The 24,732-nt window shown below is 46.4% G+C and overlaps 1 protein-coding gene across 4 annotated transcripts; it reads right to left on the bottom strand.

The window, feature by feature from the left end:
• Nucleotides 1-80: 80 nt before the first annotated feature.
• Knstrn (kinetochore-localized astrin/SPAG5 binding) lies at nucleotides 81-23,303 on the bottom strand. 4 transcript variants are annotated; one of them, XR_374487.3, is made up of 10 exons: nucleotides 22,982-23,300; nucleotides 22,799-22,890; nucleotides 19,301-19,427; nucleotides 18,409-18,456; nucleotides 13,766-13,871; nucleotides 13,505-13,598; nucleotides 8,277-8,332; nucleotides 5,664-5,738; nucleotides 3,072-3,291; nucleotides 81-377 (listed from the first exon to the last, which is right to left on the bottom strand). XR_374487.3 is itself a non-coding variant. In NM_026412.3 (9 exons), exons 1-9 carry the CDS (start codon nucleotides 23,188-23,190, stop codon nucleotides 3,160-3,162), a joined length of 939 nt encoding a protein of 312 aa, NP_080688.2. In that variant the 5' UTR covers nucleotides 23,191-23,288; the 3' UTR covers nucleotides 1,079-3,159. The 4 variants fall into 4 exon arrangements, 2 of the variants coding, with proteins under 2 accessions (NP_080688.2, XP_017174612.1); NM_026412.3 differs by lacking the exon at nucleotides 81-377 and having other exon boundaries at nucleotides 1,079-3,291; nucleotides 22,982-23,288; XM_017319123.1 differs by lacking the exons at nucleotides 81-377; nucleotides 3,072-3,291 and adding an exon at nucleotides 5,323-5,574 and having other exon boundaries at nucleotides 22,982-23,303.
• Nucleotides 23,304-24,732: the final 1,429 nt, after the last annotated feature.

Genomic DNA, 24,732 nt, shown 5'->3' with positions numbered 1-24,732 from the left:
CTGAACACATACTTTACCAGTGAATACTTTCATCTCTCCCACCCCTCAAGCCCTGAAAGTCCATGAGAAGTCTTTTGAAGTGTCATTTTAAAGATGGTTTAATCTGAGTGTAAGCGCCAAAGTGATATACACACAGGGGAAGGCAGTGGGCATGCTCAGTCAGGACTGTGGCTGGAGGCAAAGCTGGAAAAACCCAGTGGGAAAGCCTGGGCTATAAGGCGGCAGAGTACTGGGCTACAAGTGCTGTAGCTGGCGGGTAGCAGGTCTCAGTAAAGCACGTCCCTTGCAGCTTTACCCTGTGTTGACGCCAGGTTGATTTACTTATGAGGGATGATAGTTGGGGCCAGTGTGATTCCTGCACATTCACAGATCTCTGGCTGGAAGAATGGAAAGCAGAAAACCTTCTAGGAGTTTGTTTTGACCAACCTACTCTGCCCTCTATGTTCTGTGACAGAGATAAGACACCAATGGATATGTGTAACTTCTAAAACCAGTGCAGTGGAAAAGCAGAGTCAGTTAAGCTTAAGAGAAATAATGCCTGTGTGTTCTTACAGGTTTGGTGAGTCCCTTTCCACATGGTCTAAGTCACATGTTGACTGGTTGGATTCATCCCATTTTATGCAAAATAGAATTGGATTTGGATATATATCACAAAATTTAAAATGTGAGATACATGAAAATATCAAAGTGAGGTCATTATTTTGTATGTTAATTGAAGAATAAGAGTGAGACCAGGTATGGTGCTGCACACCTTTAATCCCAGGCAGAGGCAGGAGGATCTTTGAGTTTGAGGCCAGCCTGTATGAGCAGAGCTAAATGCTGGCAGCATCTTAGTATTGTTATGTCTGTGACCCATCACCTGTCTCCTATTTTGTAATTCTTCCTCACATGCCTAAGGCAATCTAGAATTGTATCTAACTGGTTCTAATAAAGAGCTGACAGGCAATAGCTGGGCAAGAAGTGGAAGGCAGATCTGGGCAGAGAGAGGGATGCTGAGGGAATATTTATACTCTTTATGACATAATCAACAATATGAGATTGTTTAGCAATTTTAGCCCTTTAAAGTTGGCACAGGTAGTGTGTGTGTGTGTGTATACAAAGGCATGGAAGGCAGGTTAAAATCTTTTGCAACCCAGAAGTCATTGTTCAGTATACGTTTTGATAGATATATAAGAATGGACTATGACACATAAGACAGCTCCATGATGGTGGGACACCTGCTCCCGTGTGGATCCTATAGCTAGTGTCCTTCAGTCCACTGCGTGCATGGACAGCAGCAGCGCAGTGCACTCCATGAGACTGTGAACTCCCTCATATGACTTCTGCTAGGACTTCATCTTCGAAGAATCACACGTCAAAGGAGCAGATGTGGATCACACAGGAAGCCAGAATGCAGTGTTCTATAGGACTCTTCCTGGAGTCCCATTCTGTGTATGGTGAACCTATATAAAGTAGGTATGCTTCACCTGCTGTGCGATGGTCTTTAGTTGTACCTTATAAACCTTATAAACCATTTTATACATTTGAAAAAGTAAAGAAAGAAAGAAAAAGTTAAGTATGGGACATTACTCAGCTTCGTTGGGGATCGGGACTCTGGTCAGTCTTAGTGATTTTGAAGGAGACATTAGGCAAGTTTGGTAAAGAAAACAGAAAGCTCAAAAGCAATGGGAATGGCCAAAGCAAAGGCTGCTGTGTTTCAGCTAAGGGGGAGAACATGGCTGCATTTTGGTGATCCCAATGGGGAGGGCCTGTTGCACCAGGCTCTAGGTTGGCTCTGACAGACAAGCTGCAGACATACAGACAGAACACAGGCATCTGGCCACCAACACGGTGAATAGAGCATGGCACACACAGCTACGAATGTGGAAGAACTGACAATCCTGGAAGGCAGGAGGCCTTGTCACAGGCACGGAGCGGATGGAGGGAAAGGCAGTCACAGTACCTTGGACTTATGCCAGTATGCTCAACTCACAGATCCAGACCAAACACCGCTTAATCCTACCTCCTCCTCCTCCTCATGTTGAGGCCTGTTCCTTTTAACACAACTGTAGCCATTTGTATTCAGGCTCAATGTTAGTCACAAGGTGAAATTAAGGTCATAGTGATTAGTGTAACTGACACTGAAAAATGCTACTAACAAGCAAAAACAACGTGATTAAATCACTTGTTCCTAGTTATCTCAGTGTTCTGAAATTCCCTTGTTCACCGCCTGACCACCATCTTTCTTACCTCACTCAGGACCAATTGGCTTAAAGGTTGGCTAACAATACTTTACCTAGTAAGCCAGCTGCTCCTCTCCTTGACCTTTAAACCTGGTTTTTCCTATAGAAAGCCTACTCCGAGAGCAGACTGGTGCCACAGTTGAGCTTTTCCTTCTCGTGGACCCGGACTTCCATATTATGATGTGCGTTCACTAAACTATTCTTGCTTAACTGAGATTGGTGTACATATGGTTTGTGTGGCAATTTCCTAATCCCCAACATCTTCCTTGCTTTTCTGAGACAGTATTTCTGCAGCCTAGGCTATCCTCTAACTCAAGACAATTCTCCTGCCTCAGCCTCCCAAGTCCTATGATTGTTATAGATATGAGCCACCACACTGGGTTAAAGAGGCTACTTTCATTCCCTAGTGTTAGTCAGAATATTAATATTCATAGAAACATTTATTTCCAAAGCTCTAGTTGTAGTTTTAGGTAGGTGCTACTTTGTATACCTCCACCCCCATTTATTAAGCCAAAAAAACTTCAAGAATTTCAAGTTCATAAAACTTAACTCAACCAGAGAGACAAGGGGACAGCATGGCTCACAGTCACATCTCTCGCACAGCACTCGTGCTGTTGTGGTGTGGGCCTTCTTCCCATGTTTCCGAGTCTCTAGAGTCTCCAAGGCAGCTGGTTTAGTATCCTAGTTCTAAGGGCTGCTGCTCTCTCTGCTGCACAGGAAATGGAGTCAAACTCCCAGGTTCCTCTCTTGCAGGAGAGCTGAGCCATCTGAAGGTGGGGCAATCTGCTTAAAGGAGGAACCCCAGCATCAACTGGCCTTATCGGATCAACTGCTGCAGAAGGTCTTTACCTAAGGGATGGTGAGTCCTTGAAGATATCCTAAGTAGCCTCTGCCGAGGGTTTATCCAGGAAGAAGCCGTCCGGCCACCTGCCTTGAGCTACATTTCTAAGAGCTGCTCCATTTCCTCTAGGATTATTGTGAAGTCACTGGCTTCGTCCTTACATAAGGTCTGCTGTTCCAGGAACTGGACACTCTCCTCTTCTTTCAGCTTCAACTTCACCTTCAAGGCCTGAAAGGGAAATCATCCCAGAGGGAAACCCATAACACAACTCTTACAACAAAGACAGCACCCGGACCAGACCGTTATACCCGTGCTACATAGAGGGGGGCGACCCCAGTACCAGACAGCATCTTATTTCCCACCTTAAAATTTATCTGTGCTGGCTCGGGGAATTTCCCTACTCTGTATTTAAACTGGAACAATGAAACCGTTTGTGTCTCCTGCCCCACCATTTGTCTGGCAATCGGAAGGCGTCCAAGAATCTCACCATGTGGACCAGGCTTCAAACGTACGAAGACCCCTGCTGCCTCTGTAATAGAAGGTGTGTGCTACCGTGCCTGGCTCTTACATTTTCTTTTCTTGGTAATTGTGTGTGTGTGTGTGTGTGTGTGTGTGTGTGTGTGTGTGTGTGTGCGTGTGTGTGTGTGTGTATACCCTTGGATATCCATGGAGAGGAGAGAAACAAAAGGGCATCAGATCCCTAGAGCTGGAGTTATGAAGGCATGAGCTGCAGAGTGTAGAACTTGGGACCTTTGCAGGAGCAGCAAGCACTCTCAACCCTCTAGCCCTACAATCTGGACAGTTCACCCAGGTCTCCTGAGAAGAGCTTTTTAGCATGGATTTCAGTCTCAGCTCTCTGAGCATACTGCGGTGTGGCCCATGGGAGGTGTGGAGACTTTGCTCCCCTGGGCCTTGCAATGGTTTTATCCCCAGGAACCTTTCTAGGGTCCTCGGGAACACAGAAAGAATTTGTGGAAGAAAAGCATCTTAAAAAAAAAAATGGATTCAGTACTAAGTCTGGGACTTTAGTTACCAATGGCATGCCAGTGAGGACAGCATGAGGTATTATCCTAGGGAAACTGAATTTTCTATATTAGATATGTAACTCTTCTATAAATCTAAAATTATTTCAAAATAGTTCATTAAAAACAAACAAGTATACTGGGCCTGGTGCTATGGGCTGCCTTCTATGGCACATGTGGGACTTACCCACCTTACCCCAAGTCGTACCAGCTGTTGTTGTCCCTGCTGGGCGCCCCGGCCCTGTTCCCACCCTGACCTCAACCCTAGGCAGACCCTTGCCTTCCATCCTTTTTGCCCAGCTATGTGAATGGGTCCATCGATTGGGACGTCAATCGTGGCGAGCTCTGATGGGCTGCTTGCAGGGAGCCCAGACTGGAGTGTAGTCTCTGTCTTGGACTCCTCCAGAATGGAAGGAGGGAGTTGAGCCTTGACCTAGTCTGATTTAGGAGTGTGTTATTTGTTATATCCCTAGAGAGTTGATCCTTGTTGCTCCGTGGCTGCTGACCTGAGTCAGCCCTACCGGGGCAGGGAGCCCTGGCCATTTGATGTCCCCCCCTTCTCCATCTTTGTCCCCAACTCAGGACTGTAGGAGCCGTCCCTTTCCCCCCAAGGAGCAAAGCCATAACAGGGTGAGGGCCACTCCTGGCAACTCTCCAGAAGCCCAGCCCTCAGGAGGTACAACTGACTTGGGGGTTTGTATTCCCAGAGCTGCAACCACGGTAGGGAGTGGGTTGGCTCTCAGCTCTGCAGTTCTCGGAGGCAGGGGCAGTCTCTCTCTCTCACACACACACACACACACACACACACACACACACACACACACACACACACAAAGCCAAACATGATCCAAGCAAGGATGGGGGGGATGGGGGCAGGTGAAATCGCTTCAAGGGTAAAGGTGCCTGCCACCAAGCCTAATAACCGGAGTGTGAGCCCCATGCACTGGGGCATGGACGCACTATGCACCCACATACATTCACACTGAACTGTAATAGGAAAGCAGGGGAACTGGAGATCTCTTTGCAGTTGACTATCCCTTGCTCCTTCCGACGACTAAAGCTCAGTTTTTAGTACCCATGGCAGGTACCTTACCAATGTCTATAACTCTAGCTCTAAGGGGTCTGAAGCCATCTTATGTCTCCCATGGGTACCTGCGCATACGTGACATACATTCACAGAGACACAGAAGTAAAAATAAATGTTAAAAAAATAAGTAACTAAAAAGCAAGCCAAGCATGGTGGCTCACGTCTATAATCTCCATGAAGAGGATCATCCTGGGGCTGGATCTCTGGGACAGAGAAAAAGAAAAGAGGAAGGAAGGATAAACCAGAGAGGTGGCTCAGCAGTTCAGTGGCTGCTCCTGCAAAGCTGACCCAGGTTCAGTTTGCAGTGCCTAACACGGCAGCTCACAACTGCCTGTAACCCAGCTCTAACCTCCGTGGACACTGTCGCAGTCTGTACGTGTGCACACTTAGGCAAAGCATACCCTAAAAGGGAAGAATAGAAAGAATGATTTCCCCGAATCCCTACGCTGTGGTGAAACGGCAGGTGCTGCCGTGGGTGCGTCAGCCCTTACCTGTAGCTCCTCCATCTGCTTCTTGGCGGTTTCATTGAAAACCTTCAGTTCGTCTTTCAAAGTTTCGAGCAGCAGCTAAGAGTAAAGAATATATACAGAGTTGAGCTGGGTGTGGTGGCATAAGCCTTAGTCCCAACACTTGGGAGGCAGAGACAGATGGAGATCTCTGAGTTCAAAGGCAGCTTGGCCTACTTAGTGTGCTCCAAGATGGTGGAGACTATGTAGTGAGACCCTATTTCAAAAGTAAGAGAGGTAAGAGAGGAGAGGGGGGATGGGGAATGTGTGTGCAGGCACATGCGCACACAGAGACACAGAAAGAGACACAGAGAGACAGACACATAGATTAGATAAACACAGACAGACAGACAGACAGACAGACAGACAGACAGACAGACATGAATTAGATGGTGGCTATCATCCTTTTCGTTCATGACTTATCTGGAGCACTGACCCCAGACCACTGGAGAGCCAGATGGTCTGAATGAATGGGCACTGCTCTTAGGAACTGTTTCTTTTGCCATAGACTCCTTTATCTAGAGCAGTGAGATTCCCTACATCTAATCCAATAACCCATCCTTTATCCCGGCAGTCTCAGTAGTCCAGTCCCAAGAAGCTTGCTTTCTTACTACAGGCTCATTCCTTGAGGTATCAAACTTACAGTGTGCTCTGTACTGCACAGACCTCAGGAGCCAAGTCACAGCAAACTCAGAAGCAAGCCAGAAGTGGCTCTCTTGGCTGGCACCGTGATAACCGATCTTCCTTGGGGACGAGATGAGACAAGTTGGGGAGCCGTTATGCCTCAAATAATCTATCTTTCTTTAGGGAAAGAACCAAAAGGAAACTATGAATTCAAACAGGCTTGGCATTATGGAGTTCTCAGCAATGGAATAGGGAAAACATTTGGTGAAGTGCAGAAGAGGGAAATCACACTCTCTATACAAGCTCTGCCCATCAAAAGTTTTTGTGTGTACACACACATGCATGCGTGGTGTGTGTGAAGTGCTGGCAGTCAACCTTAGATGTCAGGCATACTAGGTAAGCACTATACTCCTGAGTCATAGCCCCAGATTTCTATTATATGGATTTCTCTCTCACCTCCACCCCCTGCCCTGTATGTGTGTGTGTGTGTGTGTTTGTACATCTGTGGCATATGCACACATACATGCAGTTATAAATTCTTGTGGAGTTCAGAGATCAACATCAGATATCTTCTTTGCTTTCTACCTTTAAAAATGATTTTATTATTGCATGGCACATAGGTAGAGCTCATGGGACAACTCTGGAGTGGGATCTTTTCATTCACCTTTCCCTTCCAGGGATCAAATTCAGACAGCAACGCTTGTACGGCAAGGACCTTAATCCACCGACCAGCCATCTTAAGCCTCTGACCACCCTCCCCCTCCATCCTAAAACATTAAAAAAAAAATTCTAATGTGCATGTAAAGACATGTGTGCATGCACTGTGAGATGTGTGTGGAGGCCAGAGGGCGACTTGGAGAACTGGGTTTTTCCTTCCATCACACCGGTTCTGGGATCAAACTTGTTTGTGAGACTTGCAACAAGGACTTTTACCTACTGAGCCATCTCAACAGCTTTCTACTATTAAAAAAAAAACAAAAAACATTTATTTAATTACTTGTAGGGAAGGGGAGAATTTATACCACTCTGTGGAGGTCAGAGGACAAAGTGAAGGACCCAGTCCAGGTCATCAGGCTTGGTGACAAGACCCTTTACCTGCTCCTCCATCTCAAATGTCCATCTCCACTTTAGTTGTTGAGACAGGGTCCCTAAGTTAAGCAGCCGGTCAGGCTGGCTGGGCAATGAGCTCCAGAGATCCACCTGTTTCCTCTCCTCTACCACCCAGCTTTTACCTGGGTGCTGAGGATCTGAACCGAGGTCTTCATGCTGCGTGGCCGGCACTTTGCTGACTGAGCCCTCCCCGCAGCCCCATTCTGTGACTGTGTTTTCAGTTCACATTCACTTACAGCTACCTGAGAGGATTAAAAACCACCTTCCAAGTAAAATATGCTGTAAGTACACAGACCATTTCTCTCTTCTATTATCATGGACGTCCAAAGGAAAGCATCTTAGCATCTCTGCGAAGCACAAAGCAGAGGCCTTGGATCCCGCTTGGGTGATGGGCTAGCCTGATTCCATCTTAAGATTAAAAGCCATCTTGTTAAAGGTCAATATAAGTTAATTCTTGGCTCTTTGTAAAACTTGGATTTGACCAGGTCTTGACTCATTTTCTGGAATTTGACATGTTCCACACCCTATGCCCTAACCTCCACCCCCTTCCTCCCCCCCCCCCCACAAAGTTAGATGTTGTGCCAAATAATTTCTGAAACGTTCAGCCAAGTTCCTCTGTAACCAAAATTCCTCTGGAAGTCCTCCGATCCTCGAAAACCCACTTTTTCGGGGGCTGTATAAGCCCCACTGTCTACGTTCAATGATATTTTCTGGAACCCTGCTGAAGGGGGACAGCCCTGCCTGAGAGAAATGAAGCTTGCATAATTTGACCAGAGAATCTGAATGATGGTCTTCACTCTTACTTGGTGGGTTTAACACTGAGCCCTGGCTGAGGGCCCTACCCATCTATACCCTTGCTCTCACCATGGAGTCCGTGTGATCTGTGGTGGGTTCCTGCTTTGATGCCAGGGTCTCTTGGCCTAAAATGGATGGATAAAACAAAATGAGCCTCATGTGAGAAGACATCTTAAGCCAGAGGAGAAGCAGCCCTCCATGGACAAGCACACGTGTATTCCTGGGGAAGCCTCTTCAGTGCCTGATCCTGGAAGCTCTCCCCTGAGCCTGCCTCTCTCTCATGGCTGCCCTCAAGAGCTGTGTTTTCTTCAGAGCTGCCTAGGGGTGGGGGGGGGGGTGGGGTTCTGATGTTAAGGTCCTGTTCCCTAATTGGTTTTTGATCTGTTAGTAGAGAAAGCCATGGGCTAACTGCTGGGTGGAAGGAGTAGGTGGGACTTCTGGGGCCCTGGAGGGAAAGAAAAGAGAGACAGATGCAAGGAAGGGAGGGTTCGCCATGCTTTGGAGAGAGAAGAACCAAGCAGCCATGTGAGGTCTTGGGAGGAGTGGGGGCCTGAGGCCGGTAGCTCCTATAGGCAGGTGGTCAGGGATGTTGGGAAGGGACTAAATATGTCTTGCCAATTAAAGTTTAGAGCAGGTGGGAGGCGCAGAGATAAGAATATTGTTAAGGGCATGCTTGCTTTTCCAGGCGGGAGACAGTATCGTCCAGCGATTGTGTCAAAGGCAAGTTGAAATGAACAACTGTCTGTATCTTTTATCCATGGATTCAAGGGAAGCTGAGTGGGGGCTGGTAGCTTGTCCGTTCCTGGAGCTTAGGTGGGGTAACGAAAGGCTATAAGCCCCGAACTTTCTCAGTGCCAGACAGTACCATAAGTACTATAAACTATATAGCAAATGCTACAGCTAGCTTTCTTAAAAGTGACCCATACCCCAATTTTTTAGGGTCCCCCAAAAGGAAAACGATGCCCCAAACCAGCAGGAAGCAACTTTAAGATGCTTTCATTTCCAAGAGGTGGGTGGATGGTTTCTGGTTGCTCGATGGATGATGGACATTTGTCATCATTTGAGGGGGTGGTTACAAGTTGTTATAGTCTCAATCATGGAGAAAATAAAATGAGGGAGGGTAGAGTCAGGGATTCCTTTTTCTTTCCTCTATCCTTTTCGTTCTCTGTCTTTTTGTTTGGTGGAAAGGCGGGAGAAGGGATGAAAAGAAAAAGGAGAATAGGAATAAGGAATAAAGGATAGATTGTTGAATATACTCTTAAACTATAGAGCTGCTACAAGCAAAAAAATATTACATTGGTATAGATCTTTGTAATCTGATACAAATTTAAGGTTATACTTGGTTACATTTGTTGATGTTTGGCCTGTTGCTATGCACTGTAATGCTAAATTCTGTATCCCAAGGTCTAGGTGCCTCAAGATGAGTGAATTCTCACATATGCCAACTTCTGTGGTGCAAACCTTGCTCCTTTATTTAAAAACTACTGGTTGAATAAAGATGCCTGTAGTTGGGCAGAAGAGAGATTGGCAGGGCTTCCATTCCTAGGCTTGGGGTCTAAGGCACAGACCATGAAAGAAAGAGGGGAGAAGGAAGAAGGTGCCATGGGGTAGGTGGATCATAAACTCATGTCCACGAGGGTCAGCCAGTTAGAGTGGCCCAGGCAGAATATGGCAAATGATATTTTAAGAGTATTGACGAAAAATAGACAAAATAGCATAGAGGATTGATATCTACTTAGCTCTAATGCTTTAACGTTTATTATAAATATAAAAGTTCTGTCTTTTACTTGGGAACTAAATGATTAAAGGTGGGGTAAAAACCCCTAAATAACATTTACTGCATCATACACTGGTATAGACCTTTGTATATTGATACAGATTAGGATTATATTTGTTACAACATACTATGTATTATTTTTCAACTCTTGTTTAAGGTATTGCACTTATACAAACTTAAGAGAGAAATGTTGCAGAATATTTGATCAGACTGTGAACCCTGAGATTGTATTGTTTACTGTTAAAGCTTGCTTTTAAACTGGACATGGTGGCGCACGCCTTTAATCCCAGCACATTGGGAGGCAGAAGCAGGAGGCTTTCTGAGTTTGAGGCCAGCCTGGTCCACAGAGTGAGTTCCAGGACAGCCAGGGCTACACACAGAAACCCTGTCTCAGAAAACCAAAAAAACCCAAAAAACAAAAAAAAACAACAACCCTGTTTTTAGTTGAGGTTCAGCCTTAGCACACACATTTAATCTCTGGGCTGGAATACAAACACGTCCACACCTTTAATCCCAAACATTCAAGGTCAAGTTAATTTGTCAAAGGAAGCACCCAAGTTTGAAAGTGATGTCTGATTGAGTGGCAGACAAAGTGATGAATCAGAGAAAGATTTGATGGAATAGATTATGCCTAACTCTCATGAGAAGAAAGAGGAAAGGGAAGCTACTTACAGGGAGACAGAGAGGAGGCAGTTTTACTGGGACAGTTGTGCAGAGACAGGTTGCAGAGAGCTAGTGAGCATGTGTGAGCTAGATACAGTTGAAGACAGGAGGAGGCAGAGAATGACAAGGATCCAGAACTTTAGAATAGACTGCCAGAGTTAGTTTAAGGTCAAGCAGAGCAATTCAGGAGAAAGCAAAAGAAGCCAGATTGAATCAGTCAGCTTTGAGAAGAGTTTTGAGCCAAAACAGTTGAGTTGACCAGCCAGCAAGAGTTCAGAAAGAATTAGGAAAGTTGAGCTCATTCAGCAATAAGTCTCAGAGGCTGAAAATATTCTAGGTCTTGATAAGACTGTATGGAGGCTAGAAGCTTCCAGGGCTAGGCAGAGGTGGCAGAGGTTAGCAGACAGAGGCAATAATCTTCAGAGACAATAATTACTTATAGGAGAATAAAAGTTGTGTTAACATAGATGGTCTTCAAAAAATTCAGAAATCCAGAGAATATGACATTTAAAGATGTTTTATCATTGAAAGGCTTTCATGACAATGAGACAGGTCTACTTCTGGCAGCACCCCCATTTCTACTTCAAGGAAGATGATAAGTATTAAAGAACCTCCCTATGGAGTTTGCTTCACATGTAGCAAGCTGGCCACTGGATAAGAAGCTGCCCTGCTTTAACTGCTGAGAGCATACTGTCCAAACCAGACAAATGAGGCATAGGGAAGTCGACTGCTTAGCTTTGCCAAGACAGGGTAAGCAGTCCTTTATATATTTCCTGCTTTACAGAAAAGTCTGCCAAATATTCTGAGCAAGAAGGGTGAAGATGGATCGATAAGAGTCTATTCTTTGCTCTACTTCTTTTTGGAGAAACTTTGTCTACAGGAAATACCCATGCTGGCTTTCATTTTGCTTACAATACACAAAACTACTTTAAAAATCAGGCCTTAGAAGTCATCCCCTTTGATAACTTTGATGGTTTGAATGGGAATGGCCCACAGAGACGCATTACCTGAATGCTTAGTTACCAGAACTGTTTGAGAAGGATTAGGAGGTGTGGCCTTGTTGGGGGAGGTGTGTCTTTGGAGTGGACTTTGAGGTTTCAAAAGCCCATGCCAAAGCACAGTCAGTCAGTCTGTCTGTCTGTCCATCTCTCCTTTACTTCCCCCTACTTCTCCCCCTCATTTTTCCCTCCCCGCCTCCCTCCAGATCAGGATGTATCTCTCAGCTTCTGTTCTGGTGCCTGCTTGAATGTCACCATGCCTCTAGCCACGATGCGGTCTTAGCTTCTGAAACTGTAAGTAAACTCCCCCAATTAAATGCTTCCTTTTATGAGTTGCCTCAGTCATAGCAATAGAACTAAGATACTATCAGTGTACGTGCACCTTAAAAACAGTGGGCCTTTCAACTCCAGCATCTAGGAGGCTGAAGCAGTAAGATCCAAAGTTCAAGGTCAGCCTGGGTGACCTAGTAAAAACTTGTCTCAAACCCTCCCCCACCCCCACCCCCCTACAAAATGTAGTACCAGGAGATTTAATACCTTCTTCTGGACCCTAAGGGCACCAGGTATGCATGGAACACACACACATATATATGTAGGCAAAACATTCTCATAAAATAAAGTCTTTAAAAAGAGAAACAAAAAACTTCCCCAACCACCAACCCTAAGATTGTATCTGTGGGTGTAATAAACTTTAGCATGTGGCGGCCCTGGGTTCCATTTCCAGTACAGAGTCAGCATTCCTTAACCCAAAGAGGTCAAAGCCCCATTCGTGGGCAGTCTCTGGCTCTTCAGTCCAGCCTGAGGTTATCTTAAAGCCTTTGGACAAATTCTCTTCTTGGGGGTATAGTATTGGGGATAGGACCCAAGATCTCAAGACTATATCCTAAACAGATATTCTTCCACTGAGCTATATTATATACCCTTACCCAGGCATCCCATTGCAGGAACTGGGATAAAGCCAACTTAGGAGCTGTTGAGACTGAATTCTCCCTCCTGTCACCTGAGCAAATTACTTTGTAAGTTACTTTCTACCGCCCTGGAAAGAAACACGATATTCTGGCCTCTTTGCAAGCTCATGGCTGCTGGCACTGAATGAATGGACAGCGTTTAGCTAAGAACAAAGTGTCTTTCTACAGTTATGTCATATTCTATTAGCCAGGGAGAAATGGATATTTATTTCCTCATGCTTTGGATAGGGTTCCCTAGAGTCACAGAACTTACGGTAGGTCTCTATACATTAAGGGAATTTATTGTGATGCCTTACAGTCTGTAGTCCAACTAACCTAACAATGGGTAGCGGTGAATGTAAAGTCCAAGAATCTAGTAGTTACTCCTGAGGCTAGTTGTTTCAGCTGGTCTTCTGTAGAAGTAGGTTCCAACAGATGTGCTGGCAAGCAAGTGCAAGCAGTGAAACTTCCTTCTTCCAGTGTCCTTATGTAGGCCTCCAGCAGAAGGTGTGACCCAGATTAAGGTGTGTAACACCATGCCTGTATCGAAAACTCGATTTGTCCCAGGCTGACCTTGAACTCAAGAGATCCGCTTGCCCCAGTTTCCTGGGATTAAAAACGTGCACTACCTTGCCCAGGCCTAAGCTTTTCATGGCCACTATGCCTCACAATCTCCATGTCAAGATCCAGGTCAGAAATCTATCTCCCAGGCTCAAGATCTGGATCACAGGTGAGCCCTCCAGTTCTGGATTGTAGACCATTCCAGATGCAATCAAGTTGACAACCAAGAATAGTTATCACAAGTCAGAACATTAAGAAACTGAAAAATTTTTAGGGCTTGGCTAAGCAGCCCCTTCGCTCACATGGCAAAGACCCCATGTGGTCAACATTGCCCTATGTGCTGTCTCTTACCTGGGTTGAGACCTTTGCTCTCCAAAAGTGCTAAGCAGTTATCCTGAAACTTCTCCAGTAGCTCCACTTTCTGTGTCAGGTCCTTCAGCTCTCCCTATGGAGTGGCAAACCGACAAATCAGGAGCCGTCCTACAAGTGATAGGTCTTCCCTGCCTGTACTCTTGGTGAACCACAGCAGGAGCTGGCTTCTCTTCTGTCTGCTGTGGTCACTTTGCTCTCACCAGAGGCAGCCAATGAGTCAGAACTGGGTGGGCGTCTTACCTGAGTCTCTGTCAGCTTCTGGTGTAACTGCTTGTTGACAGCCTCCAGCAGCTCATTTTTATCCTTTAGTTCCTCCTCCGGTTTTTGCTTATTAAACGGTTTGTAGCTGAAACAAAAGTTACAGTAAAAGAATAGGTTCCAGGTACATGCTTTTGAGCTGTTTAAATGGGTTCTAGTCCTGACTTCCTGATAGTGGTCTGTTTCTTCATTTCTAGAATTAAGACAATACCTCCATTTTATAATATTACTATAAATAAGAGGATCCATGGACAGAGCTTAACCTGCCTGCTGACACAGGCAAACATGTAATCAGCTGTCATCCTTATCATTAAACCTTCACTTTGAATGCCCCGAGTTTTCAAAAACACATGTGTGCGTATGTACGGTGCTTCTATGTGCATGCAGAGGCCAGAGCAGGACTTTAGGGCTCTTCCCTGTTGCTCTCCATTTCGTTCCCTTGAGACAGGAGGACTTCCTGAATCTGAAAGCTCACCTAGATCACCAGCCAGCAAGTTCCTAGGTCCTGCCTGCCTCCCACTCCAATTCTGGAGTTACAAGCAGGCGTGGCCATGCTCAGCTTTTTAGGAGGGTGCTGGGATTCTAACTCTGGTCTTTATACTTGCATAGCAAGCACTCTTGCCCACTGAACCATTCCCCAGCCCTGAAATTGTTTTCTCTCTTCTCTCCTCACTCTCTCCCCCCACCCTTTTTGGTGGGGGAGAGTGTATATTTTTTTAAATAGGGTTTCTATTGCTGTGATGAAACACCATGACCAAAAAACTTGGGAAGGATTTTATTTGGCTTGTGTTTCCAGATCATTGCTTGTGGTGGTTTGAATATGCGTGGCCCAGGGAGTGGCACTATTAGGATGTGTGGCCTTGTTAGAGGAAATGTGTCACCATAGGTAGCATGCCTGCCTAGACACTGCCATGCCCCACCTTGATGATAATGGATTGAACCTCTGAATCTTTAAGCCAGATCCAATTAAATGTTGTCCTTTATAAAAGTTGCCTTGGTCATAGTGTCTCTTCATTGCAATGAAACTCTGAAGACAGAAGTTAGTTCCAGGGAATAGGGTATTGCTGTGGGGTATAGGCCTGGCAATGTTTTTGTTTAGAAGAATGTGGATTTTGAGACTTTGGGAAGCAGGAGAAAACTTTCAGTGGGGCTTAATGGGCCATTCTAATAGGCAACTGGAAGACACTGGTACTGAGGGCAATTTGAACTTTGCAGACCTGGGCCGAGAGATTTCAGAGGAGAAGAGTGTTAGTACGTGGCCTAGACGACTGTTTTTGTTGTATTTTGGAGAAGAATTTGGCTAATTTTTTGCCCTTGTCTGAAGAGTCTGTATAAGGCTAAGGTGAAGAGACTCAGATCAATTGCACTGACAAAGGAGGTCTCAAACAATCCAGTTTAGACTCTTTGCTGTCGTTTAGTCCTATGAAGAGTGTTCTGATGAAGTAGAGCAAGCTTAAAAAGGAAAATATATGATACTGGGGCCACTCAGGGAAACTCCATTCCCTCTACTGCTCAGCCTGCGGCAGGTGGCCAGCTCAGAGCGCCCAGGGCAGGCTTGGACAGCCAGTCATGCCATGCTGCCTAGACTAGCCCAAACAGGCCTGAGATGCAAAGGGCCCAGGGGCCTGCAGCAGCAGAAAACTATGGCTCTTGGTTAAGAGTAGCCTTGGTTGAGATCTCACGGCCTGCGGGGTCTGGGTAGGCCAGGCCATGTGGCTACAGCAGAGGCTGGGTGGGAAGCCCCGTCCCTGAAGGAAGGACTGGCTGCCTAAGAACCCACACATCCACGGCAGGACATGCCAGCCACAGGACTGCAGAGGCAGGTCTGCCTGCTAAGCGACAGCCCTACAAACAGCCGGGCAGAATCCACATCACAGTGCAACATTGAGGACTTGGCACTCCCCTTGGGCAGGACCAGATACCATATACCCACCTGCTGGCTTTTCTGGCAGCTTTGTATCAGAACCAATAAAGTGCACTTGTTCTCAGAAAAAAAAAAAAAAAAAAAAAAAAAGGAAAATATAAAATGTACAGTTCAAGCAATCAAGGGGCACCAGGAAGTGAAATGGAGCTGCATCCTGGGTTTGAGGAGATAAACATATTTAGAGGGTGGTGACTTTGGGGCAAGATCCAACCAGCTAAGCTTATTGTTTATGTCTGCATTTGAACAAGAATAGTTATGTCATGTTAGGTGTTATTCTCTGGTTATAGTTTTCATTTGGACTTTTAATCTGGAATGACTTTTAATCCAGAAATGGAGGGCACACTTGTGATCCAGATCTTGAGGAATAGTGGCCATGAAAGCTCAGGCCATGAAAGCTCAGGCCAGGCATGGTGGTACAGGCCTTTAATCCCAGGAGACAGAGGCAAGCAGATCCCCGAGTTCAAGATCTGTCTACAGAGGAAGTTCCAGGACAGCCAAGCTTAGGCAGTGAAGGGGTTGAAAACAGAAAGCTAGTGATAATGTAATAGAAGAGGGGGGCCATGTTCCAGCTCTAGGAAGCAACAGAACTCAGCAGTTTCAGCCATGTGGCTCTGGCTTTAGAGTCAAGAACAGAAGGGACTACTGGGACAATTGATGCTGGTTAGCTGGAGCTAAGAAATTAGTGTTGATAAAGAGACCAGCATCACTGTGGTAAAATCTTCTAGGAAGTTCTTTCTGAGAGCACAAAGAAGCTGATTCCAGACATAGCCAAGGTTGTACTTCGTGCTGCAGCTAGACGCGGCAATGTATAAGAATCACGCTAATGGTACTGGTTTTGAAGGCATGAAGGGGTCATGGAGAGCAGCTGAGGCTTGGCACTGTGAGAGGCCAGAGAGGGCCATTGGTGAAGGTGTGGCCTCAGTTGCAGTTGACGGCTGTCGGCTTATATTTGTTAAAACCTACTTTAAAAGTGTGCTTAAATACTTTAACCTCCTTTCTGGCCCACCACTCAACAGAGCTAATGGAAAGGAAAGGTTAACAGGGCAAAGGAGGATGTGGACCTGTTTAGAAAGAGTTCTTTGGATGAATCCAATCTTGGTTGTCAGGATATCAGCAGCTCAGTTTATATGAATCAGCAGCAGTCGCTCAACTCACTTGCAAACACCACTCATGAACCAGCAGTGGCAGTTTGATCCAGAAAAAAAACCTGCAAGGCTCTGAGAACTGGCCCATGAGTCCCCAGAAGCAAGAACCCTCTGGAACACCACCAGAAGTTCTTTGGTACATTTTTCTCTACGATCAGCAGAGAGTGGCAAGGCGAACCAATACCACTCAGCATCAGCCAACTGTCTGTTGGGTTATCTTTATACCCTTCCCAAACATCACGTGTTCTCTCAAGCATCTGTTCTAGCAAAACATCCCATGCCTTTTTCCCAGGCAGCTTCCAGAAAAGCACCATGTGTCTGTTCTCAGCAAAAACACCCTCTCATATGGCAGTTTCCAGAAAAACAAGCCTATGGGGGGCCAGGGAGTGGAAGGTGGTTTAAATATGCTTGGTCCAGGGAATGGCACTATTAGGAACTGTGTCCTTATTAGAGGAAGTGTGTCACTGTAGGAGTGGGCTTTGAGACCTGCCTGGCTGCCTGGAAGCCAGTCTTCTGTTTGCCTTCAGCTCCTCCAGTGCCATGCTTGCCTAGACACTGCCAAGCTCCCACCTTGATGATAAATAGACTAGGCCTCTGAACCTGTAAGCCAGCCCCAATTAAATGATGTCCCTATAAGAGTTGCCTTTGTCATGGTGTCTCTTCACAGCAATGAAACCCTAAGACACTGTTCAACATTGAAGGAAGTCAGGACAGGAACTCACTCGGGACAGGAATCTGCAGGCAGGAGCTGATGAAGAGGCCATGGAAGGACGCTGCTTACTGACTTTCTACACATAGCTTGCTCTGCCTGCTTTCTTATAGAACCCATGACTACCAGTCCTGGGATGGTCTCACCCACAAAGGGCTGGGCCCTCCCTCATTAATCTTTAACTAAGAAAATCCCTTACAGGCTTGTCTATAGCCTAATCTTATGGAGGCATTTTCCGAGTTGAGGGTCCCTCTTCTCCAGTGACTCTGGCTTGTAGTGATGTAAGACTAGCCATAGCCAGCACATCCTACATCCCTGGTTGACCTAGGATGGCCCTGAACTTGTGCGAATCCTGCCTCAGTCTCCTAAGGACTTCTATTACAGGCATAACCCAACACCTCTACAAAGAAGCCTTTTCCGGTTATGGGGGCTGCTGAGATGGCTCAGTGGTTAAGAGCACGCACTGCTTTTCTAGAGGACCCCAGTTCAGTTCCTAGCACTCACATCAGGCAGCTCATAACTGCCTCTGATTCCAGCTTCAGTGGAGGTCTGATTCCCTCCAGGCACCTGCACTTACACACACACACACACACACACACACACACACACACACGTAAACATTTCAAAAATCATGTCTTAAAAAGAGCTTTTGGGCTTCCTGCTAAGACTACTGCTCAAGATGATGGTACCACTGATCCTTCCCCTGATGGTGGTGCAGTCTTAATCCCGAAAGTCCTCTCAGGTACAGGGTATGGTACCCAGACTTAGACACATCACACAAGCCTAATGTGACTGTCATCTACACCCACAATTGTGAGCCTCCACCCTCAATCGACCCCATGCTCACCTGTTTCTGAGGTTCCTCCTGCTGGCAGTCTCTGCCGCTTTCACCTGCCTATGGAAGCAGAATCAAAGCTCATCAGAGAACCACAGTAGTTGGTGCTACAAATAAGGTGCAAATAAGGGCTTGGCTTCTTTGCTGTTTTGGGACAGGGTTGGAAATTCCAATCCTCCTGCCTCAGCCTCTTCAGTTCTGGGAGTGCAGGTGCATGCTATCACACCTAACTTAAGATAGTTGAGTTTCTGAGGAAAAAAACCAAAGAGTACACCCCAGTAACTAGCGAAGGCTGAGAGCTGAGCATGCGTGCTGGTTTCACCCCAACAACCGACAGACCTGAGCTTGCTTTGGATATTATGACTATCTCATGTCAACCACATTCACCTGGAAGAGGGTCACTGCCTAGAGTCACATGTACATGCTAGGTCCTGAGGCTGGACCCCGCTCAGGCTCAGGCCTATGAATAAGGCTTACAGTCGGCCTCACCTTTTAGGCTATGACTGTTTGATCAGATTATTTTATGTGGATGGGTGTTTTTCCTATGTGTGATATATATATACACACACACATATATATCTCACATCAAATGTGTGTGTGCCTGGACCCAAAAGAGGTCAGAAGAGGACACTGGATCTCTTGGAGCTAGGTTAGAGATGGATTTCAATTACCATGCAGGTGCTAGGAACAGAACCAGGGTCCTCTCCAAGTCAGAACTGCTAAACCATCTCTTCAGTCTCTATTAAAACATTTCTGGTGCTCAGCAATTTCTAGAAAAATCAGTATCTCTCCCTGTCCCTCCACCTGTCTGCTGGACAGTCCACCCAGGCCCTTGAACACACAGGGCAAGCTCTCGGGCTCTCTGGCAAGCTGCTATAACCAGATGCCAGCGATCTACTCTCACCCATTCTCTCGTCTCGATTTGGTGACTTTTGTAACATCAGGCTCTGGCCCTCCTGGATGAAGATGTCTAAGCAAATCCGCTTCTTTGGATTTAACAGGTAGTTTAGAAGTAGCTCGAGTTTGTGTATCTGAAAGGGAAAATAGGAGTGAAGCCACAGCACGACCCACCAGCCTTCTTGCTGTGCCACACAGAGCCCCACTCTGAGCTACCATAAGCCCTCATTTTCATACTGTCCAATCTAAGATAGGAATAGAGGTTGTTTCCAAAGAAAGTCTCTACACCGACTTGCTTCAAAAAATGGAGAGACAGTTCTTGACTCTGCCTCCAAATGCTGGGGTTTGTAGGTGTATTGTTTATGAAACAAAATCACCAATGTTTGATTTACCTATGGGGACTCAGGAGCCAGTCGCTGTGGTGAAAGCCTGCTAGCTCAGAGAGGCAGAGAAAGCGCCCAGCTGGTGACCCAGAGGGAAAAGCGCCTTCTCCTTCTCCACACGGTCTTCAATCCCCTTGACTCGCAGACCCTCCTCTCTCTTCCCTGCCTTTTCTTAACTTCACTCCCTGTCAACTGGTGGCTGCTTTGCTTCTTCCCCTGTCACTGACTTCACTTAACTCTTCTTTACAGAAAGCTCTTGGGTTAAATGTGTGTGCTAGGGCTGAGCCACACCACAAGAAACAGGTTTTTCCAGGTCACACTCTCAGGGGTCACAATGTGAGCAAATATCTCGCAACAAGGCATGCACCAACACACAAAATTCATCGCTCCGAGTGCCTGATGAGACCCCAAGCTTGACAGGCTACAGTTACGTGACAATGGAGGCAGAAGGAAAAGTCCAGCTGGAACTGCCCCTCAAGGCTCCCAAATCCTTTCTCCCCAGACAGCTTCTAGCTGTTTCCTCTTAAGTGTTACCCACTTTCACCAAAATGTCCTCACAACCACTTTGAGACATCTTCATGTTCCGGTGGCTAGGTATATGTCCAGACTTCAGGAATCAGCCACAGGCAGAATAAAAGGAACTTGTCAACTCTGGTCTGTTTCACTGCCCTGGACATATAAACTCTTTCCTCTCCTCTTCCCTACGCCAGGCTCTTGCCCTTCCAGTTCTTGTCCTTTATTGACCCCTTGTTAAGAGATTCCTACTTGGCCCTCTTGCTGATCTCCTGACTGGGCCAGACCAGGTAACCCTTCCCACCCCCTATCCTGACGCCCACACACACGGTGTAACACACACATGCCATAGCACCTATCAGACCCCAACCCCTAGGCTGTTCTCTTTCCAGCTCAGAAGGTTCTAGATTATACGGACTCCACTTTCTTCACTGTAAATGGCTCCTTTAAACTGGATGTAGGTTAAAAGGCATAATAATTAAATAATTACTAAGTTGAAGAAATGAGGTATAGTGCTGAATCATACTGTAGAGCACTTTGTATTTAATAAAAAGTTTATTCAAATAAGTTGCTGCACATTAATTTGGAGTAAATATAGTTCCTCAACTCATTTTGCTTATAGGTACAATTTACAGGACATTAGAAATTTAGTTTCAATATTCCTAACACTATGCAATTATTAAATGGGTTCTTCCGAGGTATCTGTTAGAAGAAGTAACTTTGTAGTATTATCTTGTCAACTCAAGTAGTAGTAAGTTAAATACAGTAATATATCTAGTCCATGTAATTAGAGTTCATAATAAATTAAAAACTAATTCATTAACTGCAACCAGCTTCAACAATCTGTATCTGCGGAACCCTGAGGACTATGCTGTAGGGAAGAGCCATCAGTAGAACTTATGATGGTCTCCTAAGAAGAGAGATGCTAAGGAGAATTAGATGGCTGGTGTAAAAGAAGAAAGTTTGTCAAGCTTGTTTATTCAAGCCCCTCTTCCGAGGGTCTTGCTGTATAACCTGCAGCTCACTACATTGACCAAGCAGGCCTGGAGCACACGTGCATCCCCTTCCCTGGATATCTAGAGCAATCGCTAGGATGACTGACTGACAGGTGTGTACCACACCCACCTTCATTTCCTAGCTGTTTTCCCTTTGTAGGTGGAGACAACCTAAAAACTTCACAGCTAGCTATTGCACTACACATGACCATGAAGCTGGGGTGGGATTGCAAACAGAGATGAAAACTTTAGTTTGGTGAGGAAGGCTGTCACTGCCAGCTATCCAGGGCACTGTGAGGAAGGTGTGTGTGTGTGTGTGTGTGTGTGTTGGGGGGGGGGGGGCGGGCGGGGTGGAGAAGCAGCAGCAGAAGGCTGCAGAGTCCTGCCTCCACTCCTTAAGCAATGCTTCTGCTAATGGCACTAGGATGTCTTGAGATACCCAGGGCAAAGAGAATAAACCTTTAAGCCTGGTGGAAAAGCCTGTTTTACTTCACTTCTGAGGCCAAGCCTGCCTGCCGCTGTTCTCCGATCCGCTGCGCGGAATCATCTGGAAAGGGACGGTAAAAGGATGCTCCTAAGCCCTCCTAACAGCCGCCCAACGCCAGGACCATCTTCTGTGCTATAATCGCCACGTGAGGCAGTACAATCACTACAGACCTCACCTGATGACTGTCAACCACAAGAAAAGCAGCACAGACCAAGACAGAAAAGCAGCTACAAATTGTTTTCAGCCTCTCTCTCCTCTCAAGGTTCTCAGTAACTCTGTCTGGGCCGGGCTCATCTCTCTCATTCCACTCAACATATATTGATGGTCTGCTCGGGAGAGCCACTGTGCACCTGCTAATGTGAACAAGGAACCCTGGAGTTTTCTCCCCAATCTTAAGACAACCAATCTTTACCTGGAAATAAAAAGGATAACTGCATTAAAAGCAATTTCTAGGGTTAAAGAGATGACTCAGAGGTTAAAAGGGAAAATTACTCTTCCAGAGGACTGGAGTTTGGTTCCCTGCACCAATATAAGGTGGCTCACAACCGCCTGTAACTCCAGGTCTAGGGGATCAAGGCTCTGACTCTCGATGGGCACCTAAGCTCATATGCACAAGCCCCCCCTGCACCACATGCACACAATTAAAAAAAAAAAGGGGTTCTAGAGAGGCAAGTGTGGTGGCAGTGGGCCTGTAATTTCAGCATTTCGGAGCGGAAGTGGGAATGTTGCTGAAAGCTAACGTTACACAGGGCTACAGAGTGAAACCTAGCTTTTAAAAAAGGCGGGCGGGAGGGAAGGGCTGGAGCGGGGGGGAGAAAAAAAAAGGAAAAAAGGGAGGCCAAGCACTGAGCATGGTGACACAAGCCTTTAAGCACTCAGGAGGCAGAGGCAGGATCTCTGTGTGCCCCAAGCTAGCCTGGGCTGCATAGCGCTGCATAACCTTGGTAATCGCAAAAGGGGGCTGGGTCAGAAATAGGAACAGGGACTCTCTTACACAGCCTAGTTGGGGTGAGGAGCAGGAGGATGTCAGAGCTAACCGGACGCCGCCCCGACATACAGATTTCGTCCTTCTTAGTCCTAGCATATAGACTACAGACCCCCCGGCTGGTGGAGGTGTGGACACCCACCTGCGGGCAAGCCGCAGCTCGGCATCGAGTGAGGCTGCGCATCGCACACCGTCTTAGCACTGGCCATCGTAGCCGGGTGGCTTGGCTGGACCCTGAAAGTGCAAGACGGATATTAGCAGCGCCAGAGCCCCGCCACGCCAGCCCGCCCGTCCTTCCACCCGCACACATCCCGCAGAGCTTAACCCCGGTGCCGGCTGCTCCCATCCGCCGTTCTCTCCGCTCCCTTTCAAATAATGCTCCGCAGCAACTGCCCAGTCCTCGTTAGAGTCTGCCGCCGCGCTTTCAAAAGGAAACTTCCGGGAGCTGGGAGGGAAGGGGCGCGGCTCCGAGTCTGTAGGCGGCCCTGTTGTACGGAAGGCTGTCTCTTGTGCCTCGGCCTCGGGAGCCGCCATGCTGTACGGAAGGTTCGAGCAGAGTTGCTCCAGCCTGCTGGTCGAGGCTGGGCCAGGGACTCACTGGGCTGGCTTGAATGGAGCTATTGAGCCAAGCTGTCACATTCCAGCCAGAAGGCAGACACGTGAACTCGCCTAGCGTCAAGTCACAATCCTCTTTATTTGGTCTTTGATTGCTAAGGATCCTGCCAGGAATACAGGTGGCCTGAATAGAAACTACCAGGTGAAGAGCAGGAGAGCCTACTTGAAGGACACCAGTGGGCTGAAATAGCTAATGTGCTTAAAAACCCGCATGCAGATTTAATTACAAATTAAAGTTACTCATACAAAACAAGGCAGATTTTCAGTCGTCACGTTGAAAACACAAATACAAAAGGAGCAGCAGCCTGGTGCTGGACATTTAAGAGGGTGATGGGGTAAGGGGAGTATATAGAAGGGCTGACTTTAGCTCTGCCCTCTTGGAGCTTATAATCCAGAAAACACACTAAACAGACAACTGCAAACACACATTTACCATCCATGGGAAGATAATGAAGGGAAAACAAAGATGCTATAAGAGAGAAAAGCAAAGAACCAGTATAAATCGGAAAGACTGAGGTCCTAGTGGTCCACAGTGGTGATTCTAGCACTCAGGAGGCTGCCACGGGAGAATTGCCCTGTCTTTAAGGTTAGCCTAGGCTACATTCCAGGCCAGTAGGAGCTACAGAACAGCAAAACCTTATTTAAATAATAAGATTTAGGTGTGTTTGATTCAGGAAAGATAAGGAGTTGTTAATCTCAGGAACAATGAGAAGTGTTAAGTTTTAAGGTAGAAATGGATCTCCCCCCCCCCATGGTGACAATTTTGGCATTTTGATTTCTTTTATGAAAATGTGGTTTTGTTTTAATCCCTGGTGTGGGATATGGGGCTGCTTCAGACAGTTCACAGCAACTGACTATGATGTGCCTTGTGCTCTATCAGAGTGCGATGGTGTTATGTTTGGACTTTGGGAACTTTTTAGAGGGTATATAAATGCTAGGGCCCTGAGAAATGGTGTGGGTTGTTGGTTGCTTGCTGTTGGTTATGGTTGGTCACACTTTGTTAAGTAGTCATGTGCAAAGAAGAAAGAACAAGAAGAAATTACATACCCTGACAGTGAAGATCAAACTTGCCCCCAAGGAACTCAATGCCCCTAAGCAGCAGGAAGTGGTCTAAAGATAATGTCCTTTCTCCTCTTTCTTTTATTCTCTCCTATCTAGTGTTAGGGGGTTGAAAGGGTGGAGAGGGTGAAAGAACCCACACAGTAACCAATGACAGTTAACTTGCTCTCTCTCTCTCCCGTCCCCCTTTCTCTATCCTATCTTCTCTCTCCTCTCTCCTTTTTCTCTCTCCTTTCTCTATCCTATCCTCTGCCTCTTCTCCCCTCTCTCCTTTTTCTCTCTCCTTTCTCTATCCTATCCTCTGCCTCTTCTCCCCTCTCTCCTTTTTCTCTCTCCTTTCTCTATCCTATCCTCCTCTCTCCTTTCTCTATCCTATCCTTCTCTCTCCTCTCTCCTTTCTCT

The sequence above is a fragment of the Mus musculus genome, chromosome 2 (assembly GCF_000001635.26).
Source record: "Mus musculus strain C57BL/6J chromosome 2, GRCm38.p6 C57BL/6J".
NCBI lineage: Eukaryota > Metazoa > Chordata > Mammalia > Rodentia > Muridae > Mus > Mus musculus.
The sequence above is the reverse complement of the archived record's forward strand: the minus strand, read 5'-3'. Positions and strand labels throughout refer to the sequence as shown.

Bases quoted from the DNA above. Each gene is read 5' to 3' on its own strand.
- Knstrn (NM_026412.3), bottom strand. From the start codon at position 23,190: ATGGCGGCTCCCGAGGCCGAGGCACAAGAGACAGCCTTCCGTACAACA. The intron at 13,872-18,408 runs GTGAGCATGGGG...CTTTTGTTTCAG, and splicing joins AGGAGGAACCTCAGAAACAG to CTACAAACCGTTTAATAAGC. The intron at 8,333-13,504 runs GTAAGAGACAGC...CATCCATTTTAG, and splicing joins GAGCAAAGGTCTCAACCCAG to GCCAAGAGACCCTGGCATCA.